This window comes from Taudactylus pleione, unplaced genomic scaffold (genome assembly GCF_031769625.1).
Source record: "Taudactylus pleione unplaced genomic scaffold, aTauple2 ptg000169l, whole genome shotgun sequence".
Taxonomy (NCBI): Eukaryota; Metazoa; Chordata; class Amphibia; order Anura; family Myobatrachidae; genus Taudactylus; species Taudactylus pleione.
In genome coordinates, this window is record NW_028284571.1 from 204793 (window position 1) to 230088 (window position 25296).

General features: G+C 43.1%; 1 protein-coding gene across 2 annotated transcripts in view; it reads right to left on the reverse strand.

The window, feature by feature from the left end:
- The window catches only part of CORIN (corin, serine peptidase), a 387855-nt gene that overhangs the window by 144812 nt on the left and 217747 nt on the right, over positions 1-25296 (reverse strand). For both annotated transcript variants that reach the window (XM_088475236.1, XM_088475237.1), the window contains exon 5: positions 2779-2960. In XM_088475236.1, coding sequence (XP_088331362.1) covers positions 2779-2960 — 182 coding nt within the window. The remainder of the gene's footprint in view (positions 1-2778; positions 2961-25296) is intronic.

Genomic DNA, 25296 nt, shown 5'->3' on the forward strand with positions numbered 1-25296 from the left:
TTATACACATAAATATATATTAATTCAACAGAAATTACTTTTATTGTTGTCCTATAATTTAATGTTTTCAGAACATGCACACGCTGTTGTACTAGGGGCCTGAGGGCATTTTTTTTTTTTTTTTTTTCTTTAGGCTGCTCAATAAGCTGTGGGTGATCATCAACCACAGTTTTGCGAGCGGCCTGGAGCCCGTCACGATTATCACGACCATCAGGCTTGCGAGGAGACCCTGTGGTAGGGTCTCAGCTCTCGCAAGCCCGAGTGGACTCCCTGCTCTAATACAGCAGGAAGTCCACTACTGACATCACTAGTGATGTCAGTAGGGCCGCCCACAAATGCCAGGCGTTCCTAAGGGAAGGCCTGCGTTTGTGCAGCCACTCCCCCTCCCCGCATACAAAACGGGGCGAGCTGTCAATCAACATCGACAGCCACCCTGTCTTGTAGCGAGACCTGTAGCGACGGAGCAGCCTTCGCTGGACGGGTCTCGTGCATACGCACACCGGAGGCGGCGCATGGGCAGTGGGGGACCAGCGACCCGCTTGCGAGCGGGTCTGAATCAGGCCCTATATCCTTTCACTATATCCTTTCTCTCCCCACTTAACATTTTGAACTCTTGTATATTAACACAGTTCCAAATCACTGCCAAATGGATTGTTAAGTTCACTTTAAACAAATGAAGAGACTGAGCTGTGTTTTATTTAAGCATTCTTTGGTATTTAGTGTACCGTTAATCATTTGTACGAAATTTGTATTTGAGCTGTAAAAGTCTTCAATAAAAATCTGGAAACATATAGCAGTTTGATGCTACAAATTAGCATTCAGATCAGTGGCATATCTATAATGGGTGCACGGGCCCCCCGGGTCCAGGGGGGCCCCGCACTGCACACACTGTGCACCCATATTATTTTAGACTTACCTGTCCGTGGTCCCACGTTGGGTGTCTGCGCTGCTCAGAACACCGGAAAATGGCCGCCGCGGCAATTTTTCCGGTGTTCTGCGCATGCACAGTAGGCTCCGGGCACTAGAGTGTGCCCGGACTCTACTGCGCATGCACAGAACGCCAGAAAAATGGCCGCCACGGCCACTTACTGGCGTACTCCGCATGCGCAGTAGACTCCGGGCACACTCTTGTGCCTGGAGTCTACTAAGGCTCCGATGGCTGGCTAGCTGCGTCAGTCGTCTGCCAGCCACCGGGGAGAGAGGAGGGGGCTCCGCACAGGGAGTGCACATGGGCCCTCTCCTCTCTTAAGACGCCCCTGATTCAGATGTACAGATGTAGCCACCGTCATCATTGCCGTGATGCGCTTGGATGGCACGACTAGTGTGCCTGCGTATATACGCACACGCACGCCATAGACTAACCCTAACACTAACCCACCCCCCAACTCCGCTACTTACCATCGGGATTCCTGCGCCGGTATTCTAAGCACCAGCATCCCATGTGCTGAGATATTGACCGCATCCCATTTTTAACACAATATGGAAACACAGAGTTGCTGAAACAAGCACACAAACACTTAGGGCCTGATGCTGAGTTGGACGCGCTGCAGATATTGGACACAGTTGAAGGTTTTTTTTTCTTCTGTGCATGCGTCTAAGTACCGCTGTGCATACGTCTGAAGTCTGTGCGTACAGAGGTGCAGTTGCGATTGAGACACATGGTCTCAGAAACGTCTTGAAAATGTGCTTGGCGTTCCTGAGCTGTGACTAGGAGGAGGCTATTCAGACGCACAAAGATGTGTCACGGATGTGTCACTGAAATGGTTGCGAACTCAGATACGTAATTGTTTACAGTGGAGGTCATACTCTAACAGAGAATCTGCACCTAGCATGGGGCTGGTGCAAGTTTCGATGGCGCGACCAATGTTTGCGTCTAAAGATACATGAATCGATATTTGAGCGTCTAAAGGCGCTCAGTCTCAGTCCTTTTACAATCGGACGGCTGTACACCAGGGAAGGGCTTGTAACGGTATTTACATAAAGTCGCAGACGTGTAACCAGCAAAAGACGAGGACACAGACGCCGCTGCATGCCACTCAGAATAAGGCCATTAATATGTGCACAAGCAACCAAGAAAACTCCTATCAGCTTCAGCAATGCATCCACAGTCAGCCAGCCACAATGATCCGCTAGTGCTGGTAACCATCCTCATCATTATTGTGTATCTGCACCTCTGCACCAGCTCATGACCACCTGCAGGTAAGAAGTTATCAGCTGCGTATATATGTCAGTGTGCCAGCCTGCATGTACTCAGAAACCTGCACTTACTGTAGCCGGCCTATGTTAGAGCGTCACTTCCCTCCCATTCACTCCTCCACCAGACGACGCAAGCAGGCGGAAGTGCCGGAATCATGGAGACCTGCCTAGGCGCAGAGGCTACCCAAACTGGCTTAGGTCTAATCCTACATCAGTCCCAAAATGTTTTAGGAAAAGGAGAACAGATGTAAGATTTGTATTAATTGGTCTATTGCAACTCAGACCAACTATAATTTGTGTATGTCTGCCAATGGAAGTAATATATGAAGCCATGGTGCATTTCACATTAGGTGGTAGCTATGGAAAGTACAGGAATGTGTAAGCACTATTGTGTATAGTGTAAAGTTATATGCCCAGTTAGCCTATATACCACAAAGCACCATTTGCACTAAGGTTTCCAAATGGATGCACAACACCGCAAAGGCAAATGCTATCTTGTATTTAAACCTAGCTGTTAGTAGATATGACATGTGTCGTCATTTGTGTACATGCGTGTTACCAGCTTTACTCATGTAGTCGTACCTTGTCTTCCATTTTCATGCTGAGGGGAGTAGCAGACACGACTCGTGTTGTTGTTATCTGTTCTGTTCTGGAACTGGGAGCATCTCAAGAACTCCGGCCAAGAAGAATTCACAATCTCCAGCACTGGCCCGCAGCCATCTTGTGCGGCCTCGCAGAACGATCTGCACGGTAGTAACGGATAACTGAGGAGTGAAAGAACAAATGTTCAGCTTGTAGTGCAGACATGAAATCTTTCATCAGACCAAAATAATTTATATACACCAATAGTCTGTGAAGTGAGAATGTTTGTGTAACCTTTACCAAGAAACCATGTCATTTGCCTTCCTTTTCTAGAGGTATTTCTGCGCTTCTCTTACTAAGGAATGGCTTACTCCAAACGCATCTGTCTGGCTCCAGTCGCCAAATCAGTCACGCTCACAAACCACAGCTCAGCGCAAAAGAGCATTCTTTTATTATTGGTACCTTTTGCAATGTATTTATAAAGTGATAATGCTCATCATTTGTTTATACATAAAATATTTTAGCTTCATTTATTGTTTCAATACTGGAAAAAGGTTATTATGCCAACTGGGGAATATGTTATATATTGCATAATAATATTACATTTGTATTTCTTGCAACATTTTGAAATCACGGGACAGAATATGAAATGCAGTTGTCTTGTTTTTGGGGTTTTCCTGTCATGCTAAGCTTGGGAATGTAATTAGTATTATAATGGCAGATAAAACACATGTTAACTTTAATAACAAAAACATTTGTAAATTCTTAGAATTGCTTTATCACAACCTTTAAGTTTTCAGTGATAGAAACCATTGGAAAAATAGCAAACCAAAGTACCTTAGGGGCATATTTATCAATCCCCTTTCTCATAAAATGATGCAAAAAACTACAGTTTCTACATAATTTGTATGTATCCTGCTATGTAACAATGGCCTGCAAAAGGCTAATTTGTGCTGCATTTCCTCAGATGGCATTAACCACTTTTTGCCTTTGGAGTCATTACGGATGAGAGGGATCTCATCTTACGATCCCTCTCCTGCAGCTTTGGTACCTGGCACTGCAGTGTCAGAATTTTAGGAGGAGTCTTTTGAAATTGGGAATGACTCCTCCGATGTGATCGGGATGTAACTTGCAGCGACATTGGTTCCCACAGCCACGGTCTCTGCAAGTTACTTTTAATACAAAGCCAGGATATAGTTTACAATGAAAATGACTGAAAAAATTACGGCACTTCTGTGACTTTTAATCTGGGCCCTGAGCCTGAGAGTTGTTATAATAAATTATTTTTAGCACCAACTTCATATGCAGCACTTTACAGATAATGTTTAATTATTCACATCAGTTACTGCCCCAGTGGAACTTGCAGTGTAAATAATCTACATCATCTTATATATAACATTAATTGGTCTGTTTGTCTGTCAGGTTATGCATTTGGACACCCCTGCACTGATTGGGATTAAAACAATTTGAGGTGGTCCAGTTGGATCCTGGCTAAGTTTTAGGGGGGTTAGGGTCCCGTGGACCTCGCGTTGGTGTACGCTTGGCAGAACTTTGTCCAGGGGAGCTGGTTCTGAGCCTTCCACTGGATGTATTTGGACAAAAACTTCACTGAGTGGTTACATTGGATCCCAGAATACATACTAGGGATTTGAGGTCCCGGTCAGACCTCCCGTTGGTGTACGCTGGGCAGAACTTTGACCTGGGGATCTTGTGCTGGGCCTTCCACTGGTTGGATTTGGATGAAAACTTCACAGAGGGGTGGCAATTGGTCTGGGATGCCTTACTTAATAACTTGAATAGTTAAACCCGGGCAATGCCGGGTACTTCAGCTAGTAAACAAATATACAAGCTCTACACAGCTAGCTTTCACTATCTGTTTCTTAAGTAAAAGTAATCAACACCAGATAAGTGCCACAAAATCAGTCGGAGACGGGATGCAAACAGTTGGCAAGTATGACTTACAGGAGAAAATGATTATTGAAATAAAGCATTTTTTTCCTATGATATAACATTAAAATCACAGTTTTGTTTTTCTCTATTACTTTTTTTTTTTGGTGACCAATTTTTTTTATTGAAAGTGGAAATAGAAGCCAATACGGATTTCTAGTCCATTGTGCAAGGCTGTAGAAGTGGTAAGTGTACTATTACCGCCTCAACATATATTGCCGGGGAGTGTCATTCAGTTGCTCTAGCTACTATATATTTTCTTCGTAAATATGATGAAAAAAAACCAAACATTTTTTATGGCTACAACAATTGAGAATTGGGAACCTTAGTTAACACTGAACCATAATAAATATATGAAAGGTACTAATGTATTCTCAGTATTCTCCCATTTGAATGCGTGATTCTTTCATTTGGCTCTAGGTTAGACTGCAGGGTGGAGGGAAGATTACTGCAACTGTTCATAAATTTTTATTTAAAGTTTGTCAACAAATGTAGAATATTCACAGATAGGGGCTCAGGAAAAGGGAAAATGAATTTAATAGTTGGTTGGAATATACTTTTTACTCTTCTTGAATCCCTTACAATTCACTGTATGACTTGGCATGCAATTAGGTGTTTAGTTCTGTTTACAGTTTGTGCAGCGCTGTAATTAAATATACGGAGCTGCTATGTACCGTTATTTACTCATATCTGTGGGAATTTTGCACTAATGCACATTTTTGGAGAGTTGTGGCATTCCGGCAGCACTGTCTTCAAGTTTCCTTTTTCCTTCATGTTTTTCTTATTTGTAAATTCACACTTAATTTAGGAATATATCTGGGAGGATGATGGAATCAATTTTACTCTTATTTTGTTTAAACTGTCACTTTTTAAAGGCATGTTGTATTGGGAAATGTCTTCCTAGCACATTGTAATAAATGAAGAGCGTCGTATTGTGCATTAAAGTGATAGGGACTGGTGAAGTAGAATCCCTTTTAGAATGTAAGCTCTTTCGACCAGGGCCCTCTATCCTCTTGTGCTTTTCCCTACTGTATTTTCATTTATCTCTTACTCCCCACTAGGGCAACTAACACTTGGCTGCTTATGTGGGTGTAAAGGTCACTAATATACTTATTTGATTATGTACTGTGTAAGGCGCTGTGGAACAATTGTGGTGCCATATAAATAAATGATGATAATAATAATAATAATAAAGTATAAGGGTGTGTAAATTGTGGTGGTGTGTCCTGTAATATATAATAAATAAAGATTCACCTTTCACCCACTATTTGCCAAGGTGATTTATTTAAAACCACGCCAAGATATGGGGAAGGTCAGGGGCGACGCAAAAGGAAGACACAGGAAGCTGGCAGCTCGAAAACAGCAAAACATTTCCCCGATGTCCTCATAATCGCATCCACCAGATGATGTATGAATATATTCTAATCCAAATACAAGTATGAACAAGTTCTTAGTGGTTAAGTTATCAGCTAGATAAATGGAAAGGTTGCTTACATCACAAGCACCTAATTAGGTATATTGTGCTGTGTTACTGGTCATTTTATCCTTACTATCTGGAAAGATGACAAATTCACTTTGTATCTGCCTCCCTTCATTATCTTTCCCATGTGCTGGTGATCACTGATGAAGCTGTTTCTGTACTTTTCAGGCCACAAAGGTATAATGTCATGTTATTTTAGGGCAGCTAAACTTTTGACTTGTTCCCCTAATCACATACAAAGGCTGTCTCAGAACATGAGTGTGAGCTGGAAGTAATCTCACCATGACATTCTGTAGCATGAGTATAACAGTAAAATTACCATCACGGTTAGAGATTAATATTAGAAATGGGTTCTCCCAGATTTCACACTGCAGGACTTTGGTTCTGCTCATACCAGCTGCTCCCTTCCTCCATGTCCTCGCTTCATTTGGATTACAGCACGAGAACAAATACTATTTAACAAAGTCCACCACTTACACATCTCTTACTTCCCCATGGGACTACATATATGGCTGTACTACTATGACAGAGGCTTACAGTAATATATATTAATATATATATTCTGCAAACAGTAGCAGGAGACCTCTTCTAATACTTCTACCAATCCAAGTGGCATGTGGGTGTATATATTATTTATTAACAAGATTTTGCAAGAAAATGCTTTCTGCAGCTTGGCCCCGATACCTAATGCCATCCTTAGCCCATGGCGTACATCACCACAAATTCTCCGAAGAGGGTTTGACAGGCATCCGAGTATATCCAAAACCAAAGTATAGTAATTGCATAAGTGATCACTTTGCTTTTTACACATTGCGTCATCGTGCCCCTGCTGTGTTTTTTTAATACTTTGTCCTGACAATTAATTTGTTGTTGCCACGATATGTGGGAATAAGAAATTCTAATTATCGGGACCAATTTTCGAATAAAAGATAAATATGACACATGGGGGGAAAATGCATTAAATCTTCAAAAAATTAAACATATAAAGTATTGCGCTCCGTGTCCCCCTTGGTATTGTGGACCTTATTCAAAGGCAGTCGTTAGTTGCAAGCGGTTGCCCTGAATCAGGGCGGCCGCTTGCATCCTGAACGACCGCCTCCTTGTTGATCGCTAAGCTAGCGACCGACATGGGTGATGGTCACAATGGTCAAGACCATCGCGACCATCGGGGCTTACGACCAGACCCTAAGGTTGGGTCTGGGCACTCGTAAGCCCCAGGGAGCTTCCTGCTCTGATCGAGCAGGAAGCTTCCCACTGACATCAGCAATGATGTCAGTGGGGCCGCCGCCAAACGGCAAGCGTTCCGGCGGGAACGCCTCCGTTTGGGAAGGCACACCCCCTGCCCGCCTCCAAACGGGCGAGCTGTCACTCACCATCGACAGCTCCCCCTGTCTGCTGCGAGACCCCTAGCGACGGAGCGTCCGTCGCTAGCCGTGTCATGCGCATGATGGAGACGGCTCCGTCGTGCGCATGCCCAGTGGGGCAACATCGAGTCGGTTGTGAGCGCTCAGCGCTTGCGACCGACTCTGAATGACCCCCTGTGTGTGGTGGATGGGAATCGAAATAGAACAGACAAACTGAATGGAGCTATAAATGAAAAGAGAATTTACTTGTGACTTAATTCACAGAAAAATTTAAACATTTAAATGTACACATGAATAATCGAATGCTCTCAATTATCTAAAACACAGTAATAATTTGCAGTATTAATGTAGCAAAACGAAAATGTAACTATGCCCAGTCTCACAGCTGTGCTGTCCATTTCACCTGGTGTGTGTGGCGGCGTTAAGCCGAGTGAACAGACGTACACGCACATCGGGTGAATTGGACAGCACAGCTGTGAGACTTGTTGTCCCCGAATCCTCCAGTTCCCATACTCCTTGCCCCAGGAAGACCTACTCCAGGCAGGGCAACAAACATGTGGGGGCCCCTATTAAATGTGACAAACTGGGGGTATACGCAATGGGGACCTTATGCAGAGCCCCCAGTAGTGTCAGTGCCCACAGTGGTAGTGCCCCGTATGCAGTGCACCCAGTAGTAGTGCCCCCTATGCAATACTCCCATTAGTAGTGCCCCCTGTAGTAATGTCCTCTGTATAAATGCCCCCAGTAGTAATACCCCTGTAGTTGTGCCCCAAATAGTAATGCCCCCCAGTAGTAATTGGGCATGTGCCCAATAGTAATGCCCTAGTAGTAATGCCCCCTGTATAAATCCCCTAGTAGAAATACCCATGCAGTTGTGCCCCCAATAGTAATGCCCCCAGTAGTTATTCCCCCTTTAGTAGAGCCCTTGGTAGAAATGCCCCCAGTAGTAATGCCCCTCTATTAGTGCCCCCAATACTAATGCTCCCTCTCTAGTAGAGCCCCCAATAGAAATGCCCCCTGATTAATGCCCCCAGTAGTAATGCCTGCCCCCTCCCCGAGTAATGCCCCAGGTGTAATGTGTAATGCCCCCCGCCAGTAATGTCCCAGTAGTAATGCCCCCCCCCTAAATAATGCCCCCAGTAGTAATGCCTCCCCCCTCCCCGAGTAATGCCCCAGGTGTAATGTGTAATGCCCCCCGCCAGTAATGCCCCAGTAGTAATGCTCCCCCCTGAATAATGCCCCCTGCCAGTAATGCCCCCAGTAGTAATGCCTCCCCCCTCCCCGAGTAATGCCCCAGGTGTAATGCCCCCCGCCAGTAATGCCCCCAGTAGGCCGCTTGCACTAAAAAAATAAAAAATAAAAATAAAGCTCATACTTACCTTAACCTCTCTGCCATAGTGCTCTGCGTGAGCCGGAAGCTGGAGCTCATGTGAGCTCAAGCCTCCGGCTCCGTCTGCCGCTGCGGCGCCGGGGGTTAGGTTGGCCGGAGGAGGCGGAACTGGTTCCGCCTCCTCTGGTCCACTTTAACCCCGATTGGTGTGGGGGACCTTAACGTCTGGGGGCCCAGGGACGATCGCTCCTGTCGCCCCCCCGTTAATCCGGCCCTGATTCCAGGGCAACCAAATCCACAATATACATCCTGCAGCAGCGAGACACTGACCAGCGGGACTATTCGCAGTCCATACTGAATCACGCTCCTTGATACCTGGACCATTTCTTAAAGTAGCACAATTCTTCTACAATTAATCAACAAATATCGTCCTACAGTGTGTACTCTCAAAAACACACTGTATAAGTTAGTTACACCTAGATACAGGAGGACATTCTATAGATGTATCCTGTTCATTTAACATATTGATGTGGGGAGGTCGCCCTCATGATCTATACTGTTATTGTTTCACATATTGGTTTTACTACATTAATGCTGCAAATTATTACTGTGTTTTAGACAATTGAGAGCATTCGATTATTCATGTGTACATTTAAATGTTTACATTTTTCTGTGAATTAAGGCCCTCATTCAGAGCCGTACGCTCTGAGCAGAGCGCACGCTCTGAATGAGGGCCGGCCTCCATGAAAATGGAGCGTCCTTCTGGACGCTCGTATAGCTGTGGGTCACCACCCACAGGCTATACGAGCGTGCATTTTGATGGTCGCGATGGTGGCCGCGATGGTTGAGACCATCGCGACCATCGAAATTGCGAGCCGGAGCCTGCGGTTGAGGTTTTCAACCGCAAGCTCCGGAGTGATTTTGGCTCTATCAGAGCCAAAATCACTCCCACTGACATCACTAGTGATGTCAGTGGGCCGGCCTTTGACGGGAGGCGTTCCCGTGGGAACGCCCCCGTCAGGGAGGCACGCCCCCGGCACGCCTACCAAAGGGGGCGTGCTGTCAATCAACATTGACAGCACGCCCCCTTTGATCGGACACAACGAGCGAAGGACTTTCCTTCGCTCGTCGCGTCTGGCGCATGCGCACGACGGAGCTCCCTCCGTCGTGCGCATGCTCAGTCCAGAACATCGACCCACTTGCGAGCGGACAGCCGCTCGCGAGTGGGTCTAAATCAGGCCCTAAGTCACAAGTAAATTTTCTTTTCATTTATAGCTCCATTCAGTTTGTCTGTTCAATTCCCATCCACCACACACAATACCAATGGGGACATGGAGAGCAATACTATCCATGTTTAATTGTCTATTGCCAGAAGGCCAGATACCCTTCCTCGTAAGTGCAGCCTCCCCCTGTCCATTAGGACACAGTCCAGTCACAATTAAACCCACATCTTCAAATCTGCAAAAAAGATAACGTTGAGAAGTTGAGAACCAATCAGCTTCTGTCACTTCATAGACTGCTAGATAAATAAGAGCAACTGTAGTCACTGATTGGTTGCTACCGGCATCTTTTCTACTGTATCTCTCAGAGGATTGATACAACTCCCCTATGGTGAGGTAAGAGACAATTTTACATACAATATGTTTTCTCCTTGCTGATTTCAACTGTAGCTCCATTTTGAATTGTTTACACACAGCTGCTTAGAAAACTTGTCGTGTAGCAGTAACCCCTGTTAGGTGATGGACTGCCAAGTGCTGTATACTTTAAAGCACACATTATTGCTATTTCTGCAATGTATATCATTTCTAATGTATGAGGGAACCTCTGACAACAAAAAAGCTGTCTGTTAGAAGAACAGATACAGTATAAGAGACATGTGTAAAAGTCGTTAGCATTTCGGGCTGGGATTTTTAAAGCATTAGACATTGTTTCACACGCAGGAGACAATTATGAGGTACATAATGAACTTCAGCCTAAACAACTCTTTGACAACGACACATAAAACATCCAGCTAATCTAAAGTTGTTTTTCTATAGTCCAGAACCGCTGGTTATTAGCAAATAACAGGCTCCTTAGATTACTTTGTAGGTTAGTGCTTTGTTAATATGACGTATAACATATACAGGGCACAGTTCATTCAATGTTAATATTTCACGTGCTCCAAATATCATTCATAACTGATTAGTATATTTGTTGGCCAGTTCATACACCGGATCCACGGAATCTGTAGCTGTATATATAATTTTTTTTAATCTTTTTTGTTTTATTGAATACAGAAAAAAAAGAAGGCATACAAAAAACATTCAGCCAATATAGATAATAATATATATCCAACATTGACAAAACGATATACATACAAAACCATCAATTATCAGGAAAAGCACATGAAATGGCATAGTATATGTTATTAGAAATGAAAATTGAAAGAAAAAGGAGTGGGGGGGGGGGAAATTGCATAGACTTATAAAAATACATAATAATAAAATAAAATAAAAAACATTAAACAATGATACTAGAGTGTCGACTTAGATATTGGTGCAGGTACAATTTGGTGGCCTTAAGACAAATTACGATACAGATACCAAATGGTAGTTTCAAATACCTGCAGAATTTTATTTTGGACAGTGGAGTCAAGTGTCTCAATACACGGACCCCATTTCTTATAAAAAGAAACCACTCCAGTCTCTAAAGCTGGAAAAAAAAGCTTTCCGGTCATAATAAAGTGTTTGCAACAGAGTTTTAACTGCTTCCAAAAAGGGAGGAGCAGAAGAAATCCAAGTACAAAGAATAACCTTTTTAGCAATTGTGACAATTATGGTCAATAAAGGGATAATCAGAATTTTATTCAATCCCAGGTCCCAACTAGAAAAATGTGCACAGAGCAAAGCTGCAGGATCTAATTGGAGCCGCAAATTAAATACCACATTAATATAGGTCACAACGCTACCCCAAAACTTGCGTATCTTAGGACACAGCCAAAAATTATGGAAAAATTTTGCATTTGGGCAACCTCCTGATTCTCCCTGTATCATTTTGCTCCTAGGCGTCTGTGAAATGTAAGCACTGTTAACAGTTTTAGACCCATTTTCAATTTGGGAGCGAAAAGTCCGTGCTGGACTTTTCGCTCCACATCGGGATAAAGTATTGGGCGCGTGACCGCTTTATCCCCGTATTCAATTTAAAATCATTGAAAACGGGACCCGGGGAATTGGGATCTAAGAAAAAAAACGGGAATTTTTGGGAAATAATTGTAGGACCCCCCTAAAGATGTCCAGACATGGGGGATCACTATGGGTACCCCCGTTTCTGCCTGCAAAAGAAAGTCGGGTTTTTAAATAGCCGCGGCAGGTGCTTTTTCCCCGACATTGAAGAAGCGATGCAGAAGAGCACTTAGGTAATTTATTTCGTTTTTTTACATGGTCCCATCAAATTTGGGGTACATGAAAATGGGTACTAGCATATTTTTAAGTCCCTAAAGTCATTTTTTTAAAATTCTGCATCTATGCACCTGCCGCTAATAGCATATTCTAGAAAACACCTGCCGCATACTTGCAGAATAGCCCTGAACCGATTTTTCAAACACTGTTTTCCCTTCTTTTTTTTTACCCAAAATGTTTTATTTATTTTTTTGGGGTGTCCTTTTTTTTTAAATAACTTCTTCTGACACAGTTTATTTTTTAAATGTCATTTCCAGGGGTGCAGGCTATTTTTTTTTAAGCCTGCTCCCTTAAACCCTAATTCTGCACTTTTTTTCGCCATGTAAAACATGGTGAAAAGTTATCCCCGTTTTTTTCAAAAGACTTTTCGAACCTGCGAAAAGTCTTTGAAATTGAATACGGGGATAATTGAAATAGGCGAAAATGGCATCACCGACTTTTTGCAGCCTAATTGAATACCCCCCTTAATATGGACTTCTTGCGCCCAGGCACAACGTAAATATCTCAGTGTGGAATCATAATGATGCAATAGAGCGTGTGGTGAATGAAGAGAAGGAATGTCACGTTTCCAAGCTTTCACCAGTGTCTTCCACAGTCTGACAGAGCTGCATTTCACCAATCTGAGCTATTAAGATATTAAGGCCTGTATTCAATTTGGAGCGAAAAGACGAAATCGTCGAAGAAGTTTTGTCGATGACGTCATTTCGCCAGGCGGATAAGTATTGCCATATTCAATTTGAAAGACTTTCCGCCTAGGCGGAAAGTCAATTTACTGTAATAGGTGAAAAAGTTTCGCCTATGAATAGCAGGCGGAAAAAAGTGCAGAATTGGGGTTTTGGGGTGCAACATTGCAGGAACCCCCATGTAGCCTTCAGACAGTCCCCCAAAGGTAAACTGCATCAAAAAAATTCGAAAAAAACACTTAAGAACACCATAAAAAACCACTTTCAATTTGGGGGCGAAAAAAAAAAAATTGGGGGGACAAAATTAAAAACTAGCGAACTAGACTCCAGTGGGGTCCCCAAGTATGCCCCAGGTGTTTTTTTCATTGCAGGTGCTTGCGGCAGGTGGATTTTTCAAGTTTTTTTTTTTAATGCAAATTGTTTTTATTGAAAAAAAAATAAAAAATTAGACATTTTAGATGGAATATAACAAAAAAAAGCAAATGGATACAAATACTGACAATTAGTTATTCCATTTTGAATAGTACAATCAGAATCATAATATAATGTAGATAGATCGCATTGAAAATATACAATAAAACAATAGACAATATAAAAATAAAAGAGAAAAAAGAACCAAAGACTAATATATATAAAAAATAAACAAGAAAAAGAGGGGGAGTTCGGGGAAAGGAAAGTCAGAAGGGAAAAAGGAAATTGAGCGGGAGAGTAGAGGGTGATCGAGGGGGACAATTTATCACAGCCTCATAAAAAAAAAAAAAAAAAAACCTCAAATGTATGCTGGTTATTGGCCTCAGAATATATTGGAATCAAAAAGAAACAGGTATGGATTTGGAATGTGAGCCATTAAACATAGAATATTGTGTAATGCCTTTGAACACCAGCCAAGGTAACCACATAGCAGTGAAGTCGGTAGGTCTACCTTTAGTAAAAGATACTATGTCCTCCATATCCATGTAATAATCTATCCTCTGAAACCAGTCTTTAACGGAGGGAGGGGAGGTGGATTTCCACAAAACAGGAATGACCGCTTTAGCTGCATTATTTAAGTCCTCAGTAAGGATTTCTTGTAGGAAGCCGTAGAAGATGTCATGTTTAAAAGCCAAAAACCAGGATCTCTAGGGACCTCTCCCCCAAGAATTATTTTAGAGCACTCAAATACATTCAGCCAAAAAGGGGCTAGGGAAGGGCAATCCCACCATATGTGGAGAAGGCTACCTGGAGCAGAATTACATCTCCAGCAAATTTTTGGGGGCTGCGGAAATATTTTATTTAAAAGTACTGGATATCTATACCAACAGGATATAACTTTGTAAAGAGTTTTCGAGAGTGGCTATACAAGAAGAACTAGCAAAGGTGTTATTAAAAACAGTCTCCCAGTCAATGTCCTGGACTTTATCCTGGAGTTCTTTTTCCCATACTGTAGTAAATAGAGGGGGTAGCTTAAACAAATTTCCAATAATTAGTGAGTATAATGTAGATCTAGTATGAGATGGAGTTTGAGAGGCGGAACACAAGGATTCAAACAGAGTGAGTGTCCTAGTGAGATCAGAAAGCTTGCAAGAGGAGGTAATGAAATGTCGTACTTGGAGGTATTTCCAGAATTCGGACTGGGGAAAATTCCATGATTCCTGGAGTTCTGCAAATGAATGCACCCCTGACGAACAAACCATCTGACCCAGTCTAAAGTGGCCATCACTCAGCCAGTTTTTAAAGTACAGTGTGGAAAGCCCTGGGGAGAAATCCAAATTACCAAGAAAGGAAGAGAGGGAAACAATAGATGAAATATGGGAAAGACGTCACAGTTTCTGCCAATAGCGTAATGTGGGTGTTATAGTGGGGTGTCTAACAGTTGGTAGTCTAGGGAGCCAGGGAACAATTTCTATAGCCTGAGCCAGACTGCTTTCCTCCAACATGAACCACTGCTTGTCCACTCAAGAACACGATTAAGCATAATGGCATGATAATAGCTAGTGATATGGGGAAGCTGCAAACCTCCATCTTGTTTACGGCGATATAGGATAGCATGTTTAAAACGTGGTGTAGAATTATTCCAAACAAACCTACGAATAAGGCGTTCCATTTCTGCAAACCATGTTGGAGGAATATGAATTGGAAGGGTTTGCATTAAGTATAAAATTTTGGGTAGGGAATTAATTTTTACCACATTAATCCTGCCAATCCAAGATAAACGTGTGGTGCACCATCTAGTCAAATCAGTAAGGATAGCTTGCAATAATGGCATAAAATTATTTGAGAACAGTTGGGCTAGATCTTTGGTCAAATAGACTCCTAGATATTTAAGTCTAGTGGGATGCCAAACAAAGGAGAAGGATTGTTTCAAGGAATTTACCAAGGACGGAGGCGCAGTCAGGCTCATAGCCACAGATTTGGAGTAAGTAATTTTAAAAAGTGAAAACATGCCGGATTAGTAAGCAATGCAAAAAGGTCGTCCGCGAAGAGTGCTAGTTTATATTCCTGACCACCTATTTGGATACCAGAAATATTCACATTACTTCGAATGGCCCTAGCTAGAGCTTCCATACAAAGGACAAATAAGAGTCGGGAGAGTGGACACCCCTTTCTCGTGCCATTCGAAATAGCAAATGAATCAGAGAGAGACCCGTTTATCCTAATTCTTGCTGTGGGAGCATCATATAAAGCCAAAATTCTCTGCAGACATGCAGGCCCTAACCCCAAATGGCATAAAAGACCTGACATAAACTCCCAGTCAACCCTGTCGAAAGCCTTCTCTGCGTCAGTCGATAAAATAATAGACTGAGAAGATGAGAGAGAGGCTTGGTGTATTAGATTGACAACTTTAGTAGTGTTGTCTCTGGCCTCGCGACCTAAGACAAAACCAACCTGGTCATCATGGACCAATTTGGGTAAAAGTGTCTGCAACCGGTTAGCTAGGAGTTTAGCAAAAATCTTCCAAGTCAATGTTTAGGAGTGAGATGTAACTAGGGCATAAGGTGGGATCTTTACCCTACTTAGGTATGACAGTAATGTGCGCCTCCAGGGATTGTTTGGAGAAACGAGTCCTGTCTGAGATCGAATTAAAGGCACGAGTCATGAGGGGCGCCAATCTACCCTTAAAAGCCTTGTAGTAGGCCGTAGAAAATGCATCTGGGCCAGGGCTCTTACCAGCTGGAGAAGAGGAGATTGCTTAATCCACCTCCTCAACAAGAAAAGGAGTCTCAAGAGTATCAACCTCTTCTGAAGAGAGCTGAGGATAATCAAGCGATTGTAGATAAGATGAGATTGCCTCTCGATGAGTAATAATATCTGAGTCCTGACCTGGGTTCTTTAGATTATAAAGTTTAGTATAATAAGATCGAAAGGACTCAGCGATTCGATTAGTTTCATTATGGGTCTGACCATGTTCGTCTTTTATAGCTTGAATGAATGTAATAGCACGCTGCTCCCGCAATGCCCTAGCCAACATCTTAGCCGGTTTATTTCCCCATTGGTAGAAGCAGCTACGGCATTTACCTTAGGACAACTTTATTTTATCCATGGAGAGTCTATGGAGGGCTGCCTAGCTTCCTCCAGTTTAGAGTAAAATGTGGGGACAAGGAAGCTTTATGGGAAGTTTCCAGGGATTTGATCTCAGCTAAAAGGGCATCCCTCTCTTGCATTTTCTGTTTTTTAAATAGGAACCTAATTGTATGCAAGTGCCCCGTAGAACACATTTATGTGCCTCTCACACTGTTACCTTGGAAATGTCATCCTGATCATTCTGTTCAATGTAAGAGTCTAAAGAGGACTCGATTTGGGATGTACAATAGGCATCTTGTAAGAAAAGATCGTTAAAACGCCATGACCAAGGGTTGAGCGAGCGCTGAGGAAAAGAAAGTGTAAGGAAAACTGGAGCATGGTCAGACCACGTGATCGATCCTATTGAGGTGTCTGATATGAGATGTAAATGTCGGTGACTTAAAAAAAGAATCAATTCTCGAATAAGTGTGGTGGGGACGAGACAAGAAGGTGAAATCAGATTCAGCTAGATGAGCGATCCGCCAGGAATCAGCAAGTTGATGGTCGTGAAGGGTGCGTCTCACTCGCCTAAACTCCTCCCTGGCCTACGAGATGCTTTATTGAAAGTGTCATGGAGAGGATCAAGGGCCCAATTTAAATCACCTCCAACAACCGTAATCCCCTCCAACAAAGTATCGGCTTTATCCAAAACAGCAGCGATAAAGGAGGGTTGACCAGAATTAGGCATGTACAAATTTAAAAAGGAGAAATGCTGATGATATAAAGTAGATTTAACCAAAATACCTCTACCTTCTACAAGGCTGTGTATGGAAACATCAGATATCGGTAGGTGGCGGGCGAACAGAACGGCAACACCTAAAGTTTTGCCAGCTGTATTATCACTAGAAAATGCATGTGGGTAATAATAATTTTTTAAGGGGGGGGGGGCGTGCCCATTCTTAAAATGCGTTTCCTGAACAAGAGCTATATCCATTTTATCAGCAAGAAAGGACCAAAGCATTTGGGATCTCTTTTCAGGGACATTCAATCCTTTAGCATTAATGGTGACAATCCGTAACACAGATTTACGACTGGACATAGAGTTTCAATGTAAAAATAGCATAACAAACCGCCCCTCGAGCTAATGCGTAAGTTACCCAACTATATAGGCCGCCCTTAAGAGATGGGAGCAGTATGGAAAGGGGAGAGGGATGGAAAAAAGGGAAGGGAAAAAGTAAAAATAAAGAAAATAACAATCGCAAATAGAAAACATATAATTGAAATATTAAATGTAGGTAGAGACTGAAACATCGAAATGCTGCATCTGAACAACCAGGAGACAAAAATCAGCTCCATGTCCAGGATGTGAAAAAAAATGCAGCATTGAGGGATTCGGAGGGACGGCAACAACAACAACCCAAACATATAAATATGAAATTAAGTTAATTCCTACTGAGGGAATCTCACAGAGAACTATACATTATGAAACTTACTGACATATAATGATATAACATCACAGATATTACTGCAATAACTAGTTAAAGTGTACCAAAAGAGCACCAAAACAAATATTGGCATCAAAACATTTAAGTATAGGATTAAGACTGAAGTCCTTTTTAAATAAGGAAAACTGGGGCAGTCTCACTAATCTTGTGCATGAGATGAAATGATCAAGTCTCTTCCGAGGGTGCTGGGAGAGACAGACGTCTTGCCTTCTGCTTGGAGCTAGAAATTCGTTGCCAATGATCTCCATCAGAAGGAAGGGAAGGAATCACCAAAGGACAGTGTAAGCTCTTCCAATCCGGAAGTGCCACTGGATCTATACCCAAAGCCGTGAAGAAGGAAGGAAGATCATCGGGAGTATGGAGAACAACATTTTTCCCATTGTGGGTTACTTGTAGATTAAATGGAAAACCCCAACGATATCTCAGAGAGTGCTTGCAAAGTTGTTCTGTGAGTGGTCTCAGGGTTTTCCTTTGTTGCAAGGTATGCCATGATAGGTCGGGAAAGAGCTGAACTTTGTCACCGTTAAAATCGACCTCTTCAAGTTGTCGAACCTTCTGCAGGATGGCTTCTTTTTGGGTATGATAATGAAGGCGACATATAACATCTCGGGGTTTGTCAGTGGGCAGACCTCTCGGATGGAGGGCACGATGTGCCCTATCAAACAAGATTTCACTATTTGGGTCTAGGCCAAGGATCTTGCCGAATATCTTCGTGAGGGCATCTGTGAGATTGGGTTGCATAACATCCTCAGGTAGACCTCGTATCCTGATGTTGTTGCGTCTGCCGCGATTATCCAAGTCATCCATATGCGAAATAAGAGAGCGGATCTCAAATTGTTGGTGAGAAAGTATATCTGTGAATTGGTGGAAAGCGTCCACAGACACCTCTTTGTAGTCTTCCAGACCATCAATCCTAGTTACCAATTCAGCCATATCCGATTGAATAGTGGCCACCTCCTGGCGAATAGTAGACTGAAGCTTGGTCTCCAGAGACTGAAAGTCTTGTTTCGTAGGCAGTGATCTAACGTGAGAGAGAATTTCACTAATCTCGTCCCGGAAGGTAGACGCAGAAGGGCTAGAAGTGTGAGTAGCTCCTGGAGACATTCTGTCTGAAGAAGAAGAGGCAGTAGGTGAGGCTGGTGCGGAGGTTTCATCTACAACAGTGGTACCAGTGGGCTTTAGGAACTGACGCAAATCTTGATGGGATCCGCTGTCTGTTCTACCACCACCAGCTTCCGACTTGGACCTTTGTTTCTTATCCTTCCCCATTCTGAATTCAAAAAGTGTAAGTATGTAACATAAAAAATAATCTGTGCACAATTCCCATGTATAAAGCCAATTAGAAGAAAAGTTGGGTCATCGCCAGGTACTGTCCCTCCTAAGGACCTAGGCAGCCATCAGGATTACCGTCACATCATGGCAGAGAACGGGACCGGATGTGGACTCGTATCACAAGAGAAAAGCAAAACTCGTGCTGGATACAACAAATAAGAAAAACACTTGGAGTGAAGAATGACAGTCTCTAGAGGATACTGAAAACTCTTTATGATGAGTTCCCAAAATTCCACCACAAGAGGGAGCCAAAAGAGCTGGTATTGTTGATGGGTTTAGATTAGAATCAATGTAGGACAGTCATGGGAGACTTTTATTTTGTTACATAGGTATAGGAATTGATCCCAAGTAAGCCCCTTTGGAGGATTTATGTAATATAATTGTCACCAACCTCCCAATATTTATGCAGTGAAGCATAGGAGACTAGAAAGTACTGTGTGGAATGGATAGGATCACTGCAGAGTTACTGTCAATCCACAAGAGCAGGTCTCTATCCAGCATAAACTCAGCACTCTGTAGGTAGGGGAGACAATTCAGGAGTTGCTGAGGGTGAAAGGAGATCAGGGAGCCCTCAGCTAGGAAGCAGCAGCTGGATTGTAGCAGGCAGCGCTGACTGCATTCCACAGCGCTCCCTGTCTCACTCACCGCATCCAAGCTGGTTGGAGGGTCCAAGATGGCTTGCCGCACCCGCCGGCGAGAATCCACAACCTCCAAGTGTCAGACCCTGAGGCACAGCTGGGAGGACAGCAGGGTAAGTTCCCAACCCAGGCGCCCAGCAGCTGGAACGGGTAAAGCTCCGGCGTCTATCAGCGGCGTCAGTCCGCGGCCATCGATCCGCCACTAATTGAGGTCCCGGCTTCTGGGTGAGTGCTAGGCCACAACCCGCAAGGAGGTAGGAGACCTCCGGCTCCGTAACCAGGGATTCAGGGACAACAAGCACCTTCAGAGGGTCAATAAGGGCCACGGGGAGCAGGTCAAACCGGGGAAAACTAGCAGGTGTCCCGGAGCCTCAGGAACACGCATCCACTCCAAATGGCCACCAAGCCACGCCACTCATGTTTTTTTAACATAACTTTAGCAACTTTAAAACATGCTGACCCCCATTTTCAAGTACTTCAAATTTGCTGGGATAAGTTATTTTCTGTAAAAAAACCTCCTGAATACTATTCTGCACCACTTATACAAAAACGCTATATAGCAACTATTGAGTCCGTTTAAAAATACCAAATACCCTCAGCAAGCCAAATCGGGGATAACCATAGCTAACCCCCATCTCAGAGCATCTTTTGGGGGTTGTCAGGCTGATTTCCCCAAATCTGACATGACTTTCCGTTTAGGTTTCACTGGGTCCCGTTTTCGCGTACTTTCAAATTCAATACGGGGATACGCGGGCACGCGCACGATACTTTTCCGCCTGCAAAAGAGGCAAAGTAGGCGAAAAGTCCGGGAGGCGTAAAAGTATCACGGGTCTGCTCAAACTGAATACGGCTCTTAGTTTTATAGGGATGCAGTACAAGGAAGGACATTAAGAACGAATGGGGTCAGGAGAAACCAGTTCCGAGACTTGTCGCATAAATGATTTAGCATAGTGAGAGACCTACAAATACATGAAAAACTGTTTATGGGGTATTATATATTTTTCATAAAGAACACTATGAGCCGTATTCCATTTGATTCGCACCCACGATACTTTTTCTACTCCCGGACTTTTCGCCTAAATCTCCTGTTTTGCAGGCGGAAAAGTATTGCGCGTATCCCCGTATTCAATTTGAAAGTACGCGAAAACGGAACCCGGCGAAACTGAAACAAGCGGAAAGTCCTGTCAGATTTGGGGAAATCAGCCTGACACCCCCCCAAAGATGCTCTGACATGGGGGTTAGCTATGGTTACCCCCCGATTTTGCTTGCTGCAGGTATTTGGTGTTTTTAAATGGCCTCAATAGCTGCTAAATAGCGTCTTTGTATAAGTGTTGATATGATTGTATTTAGGGGGGACATGATAGAAACATTCAAATATATAAAGGGTTTTAACAAGGTAAAGGAAGGAGACATTCTTCAAAGAAAGAAAAGTATTAGAACAAGAGGACATGTTCTCAAACTGGAGCGGAAATTTGAGGAAAAATGACTTCACAGAAAGGGTAGTGGACAAGTGGACTAGCCTCCCATCAGAGGTGGTAGAGGCAATTTAAACATGCATGGGATCAGTGGCGTATCTATAATGGGTGCAGTGTGTGCAGGGCACACAGCCCCCGCACCGCACACACTGCACCCATATTTTTTTTTAAACTTACCTGTCCGAGGTCCTGCGTCGGGTGTCACTGCTGCTCAGAACACTGGAAAACTGGCTGACGCGGCCATTTTCCGGTGTTCTGCGCATGCGCAGTAGACTCCGGGCACTAGAGTGTGCCCGGAGTCTACTGAACATGCACAGAACGCCGGAAAATGGCTGCCACGGAGGTTTTTTTTCAGAAAATTTATCCCAGCAAATTTGGGGTACTTGAAAATGGGGGCCAGCATATTTTAAAGTTGCTAAAGTTAAGTTTATTAAAGCATGAAAAATCCACCTGCCGCAAGCACCTGCAATGAAAAAAACACTTGGGACATACTTGGGGACCACCCTGGAGTGTAGTTCACTAGTTTTTAACTTTGTCCCCCAATTTTATTTTATTTTTGCCCCCAAATTGAAAGTGATTTTTTGGGGGTGAAGTGTTTTTTTTATTTATTTTTGATGCAGTTTACCTTTGGGGGACTGTCTGAAGGCTGCACGGGGGTTCCCGCAACGTTGCACCCCAAAACCCCAATTCTACACTTTTTTCCACCTGCTATTCATAGGCGAAACTTTTTCGCCTATTACATTACATTGACTTTCCGTCTAGGCGGAAAGTCTTTCAAATTGAATACGGCAATACTTTTCCGCCTGGCGAAATTACGTCATTGGTGAAACTTTTTCGGCGATTCCGGCTTTTCGCTCCAAATTGAATACGGGCCTCTATGAGAGAATCATTCCACCGAGATCAAACACATCCCTGACTTTAGAGATGCCCTTATCTCTCCACTGAAGAAAGGTCAGGTTATCCAATCCTGTGGTAAAGAGAGGATTTCCCCACAGAGGAAGAAATTTACATATGGTATAAGGCCGAGACAATTTACAACAAATGGATTTCCACATCACATAAGTATCGTGAAAAACCACATTATGGTAGCTGTGGGGTGGGATAAGTTTTTTGGGTGTGTGAAGTCATGCAGCATTATACAAAGGGGCAAATAGGGCTGATTCAGAAGGGGGGCTGCGTATATACAGCTTTATCTGACAACCAGTCATTAATATACCTAAAAAAAAATTGCCTTAGTAAATAGATTAATATCTGGGAACCCCTTTCCCCCTCTATCTCGAGGTAACCACAGTTTAGCAGCAGCTATGCATGGGTGCCCACCCTTCCATAAAAAACTAGAAAAAAAAATTGTACAGAATTTTATATCGAGTAACGATAATGTAATGGGTATCATTTGAATCGGTTATGCCAATTTGGCGAAAACTATACTTTTAATTAGTGCCAGCCATCCCATCAGGGATAAGGGAGCAATTTCCAGGCCTCCAGCATTTTGGCCATCAGTGCAAGTACAGAAGAAAAATGTAACCGATATAACGAAGTCAATGAGAAAGGTATATAAATACCTAGATAATAAAATAGTTTTTTAGTAATACAAAATTGACTATAAGCAGGATTTTGTAAATCATTCTCAGTAACACCTCCAAACGGCAACAATTCTGACTTATGGAGGGTAATTCTATAAGCTGCAAAAGAACTGAAATAAATAATAATGTCATCCGCAAAAAGAGATAACTTAAGTTCTGCTTGTCCAATATTAATACCTTTGAAACTAGTCAAAGATCGTAGGGCTACTGCCAATGGTTCAAGAGCTATGGCAAATAATAGGGGGGGCATAGGACATCCTTGACGGGTTCCCCTTTCGACTTGAAAGGGGAATGACAGATAGTCATTGCTGGAGACCTGGGTAAAAGGGGAAGAATATATCGCTTGCAAGAGAGCAACAAATCGGTCAGGGAAGCTAAATTGCAACAATGTATGAGAGATGATCCAAGTCGAAAGCCTTCTCAGCATCCATGGATATAATAGCCTGTGGAGAAGGGGAAGGAGACATGGCAGACGACTGAATCACCGAGATAACTTTTCGAATATTAACAGTGGAGTGTCGACCCCAAATTAAACCGGCTTGGTCTGGATCTATAATATAAGGTAAAACCAATTTTAACCATTCTGAAAGTATTTTCATAAACAGCTTATAGTCGACATCTAAGGGGTCTATTTACTAAGCAGTGTTAGGAGACAGAGTGCACAGTGATAAGGTGCCAGCCAATCAGCTCCCAACTGTCATCTCACAGGCTGTGTTTGAAAAATGACAGTTGGGAGCTGATTGGCTGGCACCTTATCACTGTGCACTCTGTCTCCTAACACTGCTTAGTAAATAGACCCCTAAAAGAGATATAGGTTGATAAGGAGCCGGTTACTGAGTTACCGGCTTCGATAAGAAGTCGGTAACTCAGGTTCACGGTCAGGTTTAGGCAATACCTTAATTATGGCAGAATTAAAATATTGTGGTATAATGAGGTCAGATAAAATAGAATTAAAGAGGGCAGTAAGGGATGGACAAATATTCTTAATAAGGATCTTAAAGAATTCTCCCGAAAAGCCATCCGAGCCCGGGGCCTTCAAGGGTTTCCTCTGTTGCTGCATTAATAGTTACCCACATAAGTGGAGAGGTATCTTTTCACCTCCTGCCTCTCCATGCTGCTGGATTTCCATCTCAGCACAGTCCATTATGGAGAATATTCAGGAGACCTCTTTAGAATGTGAGCACAGCCAGTCTCAGAGTATACTGCACTCCGACTTGGTCACCGGAGCTCAGACAATGCACCAGGAGTATCTACAGTATGCGTGACGCGTTTTCCCGCCTCTTTCCAAAGAATAATCGGCGGCTTCCTCAGACAGCATCTGAGGAAGCAGCCGATACTTAGTTGGAAAGAGGCACATATACATTCATACTGTATAATCAGTGCCATTTCCCTGCATTGGTTATTATAAGGCACAATCCCTATGGCTACATTAATTTCATTAAGGTTTCTCTTGGCCACTTATAAGGAACCCTTTGTAAAGCATAATACATGAGCAAGCCCTGAAAAGTATTAGTGTGTTTTCATTAACAAATAGATCTTACTAACTGCTTTAGGTCTCGTCTACATTTGGATGTAAGTTATGACACGCCCCTCAGATGTAGCAGGACACGCCCACTTTACCACTGCGCTCATAGGTGTTGCTTTCACAATCTCCCTGAAATGCTTTTTCAAAAGTGTGCATAAGCACAAGGTTTATTATTATTATTATTATTATTATTATTAACAGTTTCTTATATAGCGCATGTAATTAGATATGGACGCTATGAAGGTTTACATCACAAATACAACAGATACACTTTTGAAATGGTTTACAACATTTGTATTTTACTGTACACAATCACTATTAGGTGTCAGAAGGGACAGACTGGGGCTACACTTCGGCCACGGCATCCCTGTTGTACGGGAAAGAGGGCATGAGCATGCCTTATGGGTATGGCCACGGTTCGCTGGGGCATGCTGTGAGTCATAGGAGCGTGGCCTTGCACCAAGCCCCTGTCTAAGGATGCCAGCCGTGCAGAACGCTGGGAGGACAGGCATTTAATCGCCCGTACTGGCCCATCTTGCCATCAGCCTTTCCTGCATTTGCCAGACTGCCAGTAACGCCCCTGGGTGTCAGCAAAATAAAGAATATTTACAGAATATAGCAGAAACATTTCCTTTTAGTGTACAAATAAAACCAATATCCTGTCACAAAATCATAATATACGCACAAAAAAACACCTATCAACTTCATAGGTGAATATGGAGACAGCCAATAAGAAGCG